At 37.9% G+C, this 9,985-nt stretch overlaps 1 protein-coding gene across 6 annotated transcripts; it reads right to left on the bottom strand.

Moving 5' to 3' along the window:
- Positions 1-4,435: 4,435 nt before the first annotated feature.
- Positions 4,436-9,301, bottom strand: LOC113309688 (OTU domain-containing protein 5-like). Of its 6 annotated transcripts, XM_026558169.1 has the most exons (10): positions 9,166-9,293; positions 8,979-9,072; positions 8,015-8,852; positions 7,172-7,333; positions 6,681-6,758; positions 6,419-6,497; positions 6,180-6,325; positions 6,002-6,067; positions 5,688-5,856; positions 4,436-4,846 (listed from the first exon to the last, which is right to left on the bottom strand). In XM_026558169.1, exons 3-10 carry the CDS (start codon positions 8,693-8,695, stop codon positions 4,620-4,622), a joined length of 1,608 nt encoding a protein of 535 aa, XP_026413954.1. In that variant the 5' UTR covers positions 8,696-8,852; positions 8,979-9,072; positions 9,166-9,293; the 3' UTR covers positions 4,436-4,619. The 6 variants fall into 6 exon arrangements, with proteins under 6 accessions (XP_026413954.1, XP_026413956.1, XP_026413957.1 ...); XM_026558171.1 differs by lacking the exon at positions 8,979-9,072 and having other exon boundaries at positions 9,166-9,301; XM_026558172.1 differs by having other exon boundaries at positions 4,436-4,843; positions 8,015-9,072.
- Positions 9,302-9,985: the final 684 nt, after the last annotated feature.

Genomic DNA, 9,985 nt, shown 5'->3' with positions numbered 1-9,985 from the left:
GATGCTGTCGGTTTCTCTATTTTCTTCCTACTTCGTAGTTCAATAGCACTAACATTATCCCTATGATTCAATGGTTGTGAGGGAAATTTTCTAGCTGCTTGGGCTTCCAATTTGCTCACGGTAGTAGCTAGTTGACCCATTTGTGTACGGATGTCCTTCATATCCATCTCTGCCTTTTGCTTATCTTGCGTCATTGTGTTGAGAATGAGATTCAACTTGTCATCTATACTCATGCCTTGAGATTCTTGTTGCGGCCTTTGCAAGAATTGGTACCCACCTTGTTAATTGAAAGAAGGATTATAGACTGCAGCTTGCTTGTTGGCGTAGCTGAAATTAGGATGATCTCACCAACCCGGATTATATGTGCTGGAATAAGGATCATATCTTGGCCGTTTCTGATATTGGTACATTGCACTAGCTTGCTCAACTTCTTCGGTGTATGATGGTATTACAGCCGCTTCTATTTGTTGCATCATCCTCTCCATGTTACCCATCCTATATTCCAAATGTGAAGAATCACCAACTTCATTCACTTTCCTTACCATTGGTTCATCTCGAGTGTAAAATTGTTGAGTGTTCGCAGTCATATTCTCCAACAAACTTGTAGCTTCCGCAACAGTTTTGTTGGTAAGTGCACCACCACTTGCGGCATCAATCAAATTTCTATCATTAGAAAGCAACCCCTCGTAGAATTATTGAATAACGAGTTGATCGCTAATTTGATGGTGTGGACAGCTATCTAAAATCTTCTTGTAGCGCTCCCAATACTCATAGAGAGTCTCTCCGGGTACTTGCGTAATACCACATATCTCCTTACGAATCACTGCTGCTTTTGATGCTGGAAAATACTTCTCAAGGAACAACTTCTTCATTCCATTTCATGTGGTTATACTTCCAGAGGGTAAGCAAAATAACCACTCTCCTGCAGCATCTATAAGGGAGAAAGGAAACGTTGTCATCATAGCCATATCAGCATATGCGGTTGCTTGCTTCATACTAGTCACAACATGATGGAATTGTTGTAAGTGACGATTAGGATCCTCTCCCGCTAAACCTTTGAATTTGGGAAGCAAGTGAATCAATTGCGGCTTCAACTCAATGGTTCCATTAAGCTGAATACATAAAGGTTCTTGGTCAATGTTTGGAGAAGTGAGCTCCTTGAGTGTTCTTGGAGCAGGTGGTCGACCTCCCATTGTGTTGTCTTCCTCTTTGTCCGAGTCCGAAAATTCACTTGGTGTAGAACTAGGAGGAAGTGGAGTATTCACTGCTCGAATGAAGTCTTTTAGTAAAGTGCCCGAACGAATACGTATACCAATAGGACTTGGTTTGCCGTCTCCAAGCATTCACTAAATAAATAATACCTGAAATAAGATTCTCAAGGATTGAATGAGTAAACGGAAATTGAAAATAAAAGCAAAATTAACAACTAAGAATAAAAATAACAACTAAACTTGCCACTGCCTCCCAGGCAGCGGCGCCACATACTACCTCAAATTGAACTGAATCGAGTCATTTCAGTCAACCAACTGTTTAAACGGTCATTCCAGTCTGTGTAAGGGATGCAATGGAGGAAGACTGATCTAAACTTTGACGCTTCACCTGGTTGGCTAATTAATATAGATTTGCTGGTTTTTCATTAAAGAATTATGATTGTTATTCATACTCCTCGGTTATGATCGAACTTTGATTCAAATGCAAATGGTGCTTCACATGATTGGTTAAGTGCTCCTGCACTCTAATTACTACAATTTGGTTTGTGAAAACTACAGGAAAATCCATTTTTCAGATTTTCTCCAGTGAGAAACCCACACCCAGAAAAACACATGCTCGCACCCATTTTCTATGAGAAAATTTCTCCCAAACCCACAGTTTATAAAATTAGGTTTCCGTCTTCTTCTTTTATTTCTTCTTCTTCAGATCCTTTTCTTCTTCCTCTCCACTCTACTGTGAATTCCCCATGAGTAAAATTATCCATCGATGATTTTGGTGATGATGACCAACTCTGGGAATGATTTTGGTGACGATGATAAATCAGAATTTCGTATTTTCACCTTTTTCAATTTATGTTGCTCTCGGTTTATTAACTTCTGGATCAAGTAGTGTAACCTTATAACAGTTATTGGAGTTCCTCAAATCTAATAGCCTCGATCATCTAAATTCGATAAGTTCTCAATTGATTAAATCTGTAGATCAAGCCCGTGTCTGTAGTGGAAATGATGGAGGAGGAACCAAATTGTCTTTCGTCAACGGCATTTGGGTGGATAATTCATGTACTGTAAAACCTGCTTTCAAAGATGTTGCTGGTTCAATCTATGGAGCTGAAGTTGAGGCTGTGGATTTCAAAAATAAGGTAAGACTTTTAGATCGAGTCGTCTTAATTTCTTATATAAACTGAGTGACTGAAGAATACATACAAGTTGCTCCCGGTAATTTAGCATCATTACATCAGGCACGAAGTGGATTTTCCAAACTCCCTATCAAAATTATACTATTCCCAATTGTTTTACCACCAACTCTCAGTTTCCGATCGTGACGGCAAACATAACAAAAATTAGTCCTTGACACATTTTGTTGTCGTTTCAGTGGTGCTTTCAAACCAATTTCAGCTATCAATGGGGTAGCTAGAGAATGAGTCGACCAGTAGTTCATCCAATTAGATCAATCTTATTTAGTTACTTGCACTGTTGTACATATCTACATTGGTTTATATCAGGAGACAGTTGACATCCATCCTTAAAAAACAAAATATTCCAGAAAATAATTGAAAAACAAAATCATCCAATCATCAGCGTCTATATAGAACTTGCCCTGTCTTCCTCCAACTATATAACTACTAAGTAGCGATGCATATCCATCACAGAAACTCAACCAACTCTACAGAAAACATGACGATGGCTATATTTAGTAGAATCATCCGGATCGATCTCTGCTTTTTCTTCATCTTCCTTTATCTGAGTCCTCATTGATCACCTTATTTCTCTCTAATCAAAGCTGAAATGTTACGCAGGCAAAAGAAATTACAGAAAAAGTAAACAAATGGGTTGAAAATGAAACACATGGACTCATTCAAGATCTCATCCCTTAAGATGCAATCAACGAAAACTCAATGCTTGTACTGGTGAATGCACTCTACTTCAAAGGATCTTGGGAGCAAAAATTTGATCCATCTAAAACAGTCCAGTCAAACTTTTGTCTCAGCGATGAAACCTCGTCGTTGGTTACGGTCCCTTTCATGACCGACAGCTACGAAGATCATTTTGTTTCATGTTATCCCGAATTCAAAGTACTTCAACTATTATGCATCTACAAAATTTGTTGCATAACTTGTTATGCAGTCCAGAAAATGGTTGCACAACACCTTATGCAGCAACTTTTTTGTCACTATTGAAACCAACAAAAACAAAGACTGCATAACTTGTCATGCACCTACAATAATATCCGCATAACATGTTATGCAGTCGCGAAAATGGATATATAACCAGTTATGCATCCGAAAATATGGCTGCATAATGCATTATGCATCGAGAAAATTGTTGAATAATATTTTATGCATCGAGAAAATAGATGCATAATGCATTATGCATCAATTTTTTATGTAGTTACGCACTAATACAATGGCTACATAACTTGTTATAGATGCATAACTTTGTTATGCAGAGGCATAATTGGTTATGCAGTGGAGAAAATGGTTGCATCTTTTTTGGTGGATGCAGAATGTGTTATGCATCTTTTTTGGTGGCTGCATAATGGTTATGTATCAAGTTTTCGAAAATTTTGCTTAAAATGATGATCACCTCCGATTTTTTTGTCAAAAACAAAAATTTAATATTCTTGTTTGTACTCGTTGCGTAGCTCTCTTAAAAAGATTTCCAACGATATAAAATTTGTAAAATTCCAAGACACGGATTTTTAGATATAATATATCCAAGTTGTGTTGCCAATTATACCCCTGATGCATAACCCGTCATGCGGCTGCATAATCCGTCATGCTAACATTTTTAATAATTTCATATAATTATGGGTATCACAAAACTAAAAATTAATTGTGGACCTGACAATGGGAATATTATTATTTTGGACCTGCGCCTAACTTTCCCGTTTGGTTTACCAATTTTTTGCAAGCAACCAAGGAAAGGAAGAAACACCACAATTTTCATTTGCTTTCGATACCGTAAGGATGCTAACTTATAGTACATCACAGAACTTGAATGTCACGGACTTGCAGTTCCTTGGTGGGTTTTTTGGTTCAGTGGATTTTATACAAGCTCTACAGACTAACTTTCAACCAAGTTGGGATTTGCAGAATGTACCACAAAAGATGCTATAACAGTGTCAGTCACATCTTTATATAGAACTATTATCACTATGTCAATAGTGTTGAAAGTCAAGCCAGCACTCTGTAATTTGATTAGATTGTTAGCTTCCTAGATGAATATATTGGAAATTGAGACTGGCAACCAAATTTATTTTGCAGAATTATTCAAGGACTTACAAATCTATAAATATATATACCTCAACCATTTGTTACATCAAAGACTGGTCCAACTATTTTATTGAAAAACTAAAAAAGGAAGGATGTTTTGCTAAAGTACTCATAATCGTGATTCTTGTTCTATCAATCACTCGGTGGCCTTGCCTTTATGTCTGCTAATACGCCTCGAACCTTTGTTATTACTACCAGTCTCCAACAAATAACAAATCATAGAATCCGCATCATCCCCAAATATGCTGCAAGCCTCGACTACCTGCAAATAACTGAACCCCATCGACAACACCGTCTGCATGCTGTTGCTCAGAATTGTATCAGGCTTTGCCCTTGGCTGCTCACTCTGTGCTGATGATCCTGCTGTAAAAGATCGAAATAAATTTATATACATGAAAACAAATGTAAAAATGGCTAGAATGAACTTAATATTGGGTCCTTGATAGAGACATAAATAAAACCCTACACTACAGAGCTTCAGAAATAGTTAAGCCCCTACTATTAATTAGTCCTGCGGCAGGCAATACCCAATAAAGATAAAGATATCAAAACTATCAACACGCACATCATGCTCATAAGACAGCTCATCTGCTATGTGAGTTTATATTAATAATAAAAACAGAAAAAGAAGAAAAAGAACAGAAAAAAGTTAGTAATTGATGATACTATTAGAAAAATTAGGGGTTAGTTAAAAGGTGGTGATGCTTCCACATATAGTCTTGCATGTTGCTCGTAGTCTCATGTAGGCTATGAATAGTATTTAATGTGTACACGCTTAGAAGGCAATTTAATAAAAAAAGGCTATGTTCGCATTACAGCCAGAGGTTATTTCGTCTTTGGATACCCCAACCTCGCCTTCTACATTTCTAGCAGCTGGAGGTACTCAACTTGCCCTTCCACAACAGGATATGGAGAAAGCAGGGCAAGTTGCCAACACGACGAAGGACACAGTAAAAGAGGCAGAGTTCGTACTAGAACCAAAAATTACCATCTTTTTTTTATACCAACTTGTCCTTCAACAAGACTAACTATGCTGATTGCTGAGGCTCATATACTTTATCAAAAAGTAAAGGATCCATCGGTTTCCCATGCTATTCCACGTATGGAACTCTCTATTTAAGACATTTTAATACACTACAAACGGTGCAAAGAAAATAAAAAATTGGCTTGAGATCATAAGAGATATCGAAAGTCAGAAACTTACTCGCACCAGAAGATGAAGGTTCTGCACTAGAGGTGGAAGACTCTCGAAAGCTAAGCTTCTGTTTGAAGCAATCATCATATTCAGCTCGTGAAGCTTCTATTACCATGCGCTCCATTTCCTTCTCAGTCAGCTCAAGATCTGAATAAAATCGACCCTCGGCAAGAAGCGCCTGTTTTCAGAAATACAACTTAGAAACAGCTTGATCGTCTAATGCATACAGTTAGGAGCAAAAGAGTAACAAACAACGATGACTACGACTCGAGAAGATAGTCTAATAATTTAATTAAGAGCAAAATGAGAAATCAGTATGTTACATTATCTATCTGTTGGTCCTGTTGAGCTTTAATAGCAGCCTTTATTTGATCCCTATCGACGTTTGCCTGTTTGATATTAAAAACAAGTTAATAAGAAATGAGTCAGCTCACACCAACACAGACCCAAGTGAGAATTCAAACACACAAAATAAGAAACAGAGAAAAAGTTCCTACTTACCCCCTGAAGACTGCTGAACCCAAGGCCAGCACCAATGGCCAGTCTGCGAGGATCAACAAGTGAATTGTAGTGGTTCCCATGGTGATAACTTAGCCGAATAGGTGGTGTGTCTGTATTATAACTTCCATGGAAAGTGTTGATAGGTTCTGTATTAACAATTTATAGGTAAGAAACAAGAAGAGAATATATGTTGTGTGTAGTGTAGGACCATATATCATTAACATTAGATAGACCGGTACCTGTGCTGTAAGAATAAATATGGATAGGGCGGTTGTACATTTCACATAAAGCCTGGATCTCAACATTGTTTCCATAGACCTGCCAGTGAATGCATAACAAAGAATGGCATTAAGAAATCCATTAATGAAATGCAACGAAGCTTCAATAGATGGACAAAACTAGGACAAGCAGTCACTAACAGACTCAGGGTTACAAACAATATCAAAACAGACATCTGGAAGTTTTAGCATTTCCACAGACTAAAGAAAGTGCGACGCATACCTTGTCTCGCCTCTTCCTTTTGCAATAAGATGTAAAACCTTCAGTTATAAACTGCGAAAAGTGATCCCTTTCTCTTTCCTGTAGAGGTTAAAGAAAACTGAAAGTGTTAAACCACAATTGGCTACTGCAGACAAAGTTCACTACACAATTCATGCGCTTATCAGGTTATTTGCTAGCATAATGGGATAATCATGTTCACATCCTTGAACTTCACATTTATTACTCCTGATTTTTTCTACCGTACATAACAGATAGCTACACATGTAAGATGACATAATGGAGCAAACTCAGAAATTCACCTAAGCTGCCCTATACGTAATACTTCATTAAATGACTGAAATTCACAAAATAAGTAAGTAATTAAATAGGACAAAAATAATGGGCCATTTAGTTGGTTATGAAAGGTCTATTAGGAGGAGCAAGTATTTAAAAGCAACAGCAACTCCACATTCGGATACAGTTTCTTTAAAAAGATAAGCTAATACACATACCATATAGTCAATGCACATCTGTCTAGTCAAATCATATGCTTCAGTGTCTCCATACACTTGATCTGCAACAGCACGAAACAGGCAGTTTCCATCCTCCAGCATGCGCTTAACTTCTAAACCTTTGCCCCTTCTTATATCGAGCTCAAACTGGCGTTCTCTTTCCTGAAAACACAACGTCCCAATGTTTTAATACAATTATTTTTTTACGCAAAAGAGATTTCGTTAGATCAACCACAACAGTTACAGCATTATCATCACCCCAGAAAACTGTTCAACAAGATCAGGAAGCATGTCAGTATCAGACTTTAGCCAGATCACTGACAATCCGAATACTGAAGACATCAGTAAGACGAGCCTTTCAACTGGAAATAGAATACGGTCGTACAAAAAAAATCAAGGATCTTAAAGTCGCACACTTCCTATTTTGTTTTGATCTGTTGCTTCCTATTTTGTTTTGATCAGTTAACTTCACCAATTCTGAATTATCTAATAACAAGGTAAGTCTCCAGCTGCTAGGAAAGCAGAATTCAAATTAATACAAAGGCTATGGTGGTACTCAAACATACAAAAGTCGCAAGACATGGGCCCAACCACAACCACTGATATCAACTAATAGGCTATGAAAAGGTTTACATTCACATCGTAATTTCCTATTTTAGAAATTTGATATCTTTTTAACTCATCAATCAATTAGACACCCTTTTTCCGGCCTCTTACAAAAAAAGAAGAAGAGGGGCCCGAATATCCATTCTTTCCCACATTTTGGTATGTCTGAGCCACACAAACATGCAAATGGCACGAATATCACGATATATGCACCAACTATTAAGAAACAAAACTTACTGCATCATCATATGATGGTCCGTATGATGGCCCAAAACAATGGTTCTGCTCATCTGCACTGTTGTAACCTTCAGCCTCACCATAAGCCCTTGGAGAAGACGAACGGGAACCAGATGGTGAAGTCCGAGTTGAAACGACAGGCCAAGCAACGGCTCTTCTAGAAGGACCAATGCGCACAGCATTTGAACCTCCAGAACCAGTTCTCCTAGAGCTCAAGTTTTCTGCCAAGGGTTTGGGTGGTGGAACAGGAGGAGGTGGAGGAGGTGAGCATGAGCCTTCAGCAGCTTTATGTGAAATGCCAACACTAGAGCCCTCGATCAGATCTAGATCAAGCTTCTCAGCAATCCGCAACCCATGAACTTCCCTCGAAGCAACATCTGCAACGACATTATCACTACCAACAATTTTCTCTTTGTCACCAAATTCACTAGCAGCTGTCGAATTCCCAGCTTCCTGCAGATTCTTAGAACCTAATTTCTCATCTCCACTACCCGGAATCTCAACTAAATCGTCTACTTGCACCACCACGTCCTCTTCTCGGACATCAGCTTCTTTCACAGTAGGAGTAACAACCTGAGCACCCTGTAACTGTTGTTGTGTAGATGCTGCCGAAGACGAACTAGCTCTACTCTGATTTGAAGAAGAACCACTAGTACCTCGTTGAACTAATATACGAGTCATTTTTCTGAAAAATCCCTATCCAATCAAAAATCCAAAATGATTATAAAGCCGTAAACAATAGTTTATCTCTTGCCCTAGCTTTAGGAACGGTAACCCCAATTCCTTTACTGTATGATTCTTTCCAGGTCAATGCCTTTTGTTCTTCACTAATCAATCTCTGCATTCCCCAAACAATTCTCATGAGAACCACAACTGTACCAGGAAATCCCTCTAGAACAAATAATTCAAAAAAAACCCTAGCTTTTATTAAAAATTGTTCCTTTTTTGCTGATTTGAATTTCACCTCTTCTTCTTCAATCTATAACAATAATTATCAATATGACCCTTATCATTATCCATCTCAATTTAAGCAATTAACCTCATCCTCTATCGAAACCCTACACCAATTAATACCCAATATAAACCAAAATCAATCAAATCCTAACCCTAAAAAACAAAAATAAATCAAAAACAAAAATTAAAAAAATTACCTTTTACAATTTCGAAAGGGCGTTCAATGAGAAACAAAAAAAATAATTGGGATTCGAAGCTCAATAAGAGATTTTTAGGGTTTTTTTTCTTTTGTGAAGACTAGAGAGAGACCAGAGCAAAGCACAGTGGAGAGAGAGATGGTGAAACTATGGGAGAAGAGGTCAAGGTTTTTATTGTTGTGGTGGGGGTAGAGAGAGACATGGTATCCGTTGGATCATGGTTTTGATAAGTTGATTAATACTGGTCGTTCGATTTTTAATGGACATGTGGCGGTAGCTTAAGTGAGTTCACACACGTGCATATGTTGCTGTTTCTAGAACGTGCGGATCAGATCATTTTTGTCAGACTTCTATTTTAGGGTTCCGAGGTGGAAGTGGCAGTGAACACACTTACCAGCTCGTGCAACTGCAATCACTTTTACAGTTTTACGTCTTTACTCTTTTTTTGTCTTTAGTGAAATTTTCACCTTCACTTTATACTGAGAATCAGATGCCCAAACTGTAAAGAACACGTGTTTATGGAAAACCATATTTTGTTTGTCGTATATCATAAGTGGCACTGGCATTGCGTCTTTTGTGCAAAAAAAATCGAGTCAGTGGTATTGATGCTTCCTTGGCACCGGTAACTTGTATGACAACACATATCTCACAGGAATCCAAATAAGAAAATGATTTTCCCAAACGGACGAAAAACCATTTGAGGAAGCAAGTTGCTTCTCCCAATAGGGAAATGATATCCTTATTGAACGCAAGAAAAAGTCTCGAGAAACTGTTGGAAAAGCACTTCTTTTTTTTTTAACCGAAGATATGTGTCCGGCGT

This window comes from Papaver somniferum, chromosome 9 (assembly GCF_003573695.1).
Source record: "Papaver somniferum cultivar HN1 chromosome 9, ASM357369v1, whole genome shotgun sequence".
NCBI lineage: Eukaryota > Viridiplantae > Streptophyta > Magnoliopsida > Ranunculales > Papaveraceae > Papaver > Papaver somniferum.
Note: the sequence above shows the minus strand (reverse complement) of the source record. Positions and strands in the feature narration are given on the sequence as shown.

Bases quoted from the DNA above. Each gene is read 5' to 3' on its own strand.
- LOC113309688 (XM_026558171.1), bottom strand. From the start codon at position 8,695: ATGACTCGTATATTAGTTCAACGAGGTACTAGTGGTTCTTCTTCAAAT. The intron at 5,857-6,001 runs GTAACATACTGA...TTCTGAAAACAG, and splicing joins AGGACCAACAGATAGATAAT to GCGCTTCTTGCCGAGGGTCG. The intron at 4,847-5,687 runs GTAAGTTTCTGA...GATCTTTTACAG, and splicing joins ACCTTCATCTTCTGGTGCGA to CAGGATCATCAGCACAGAGT.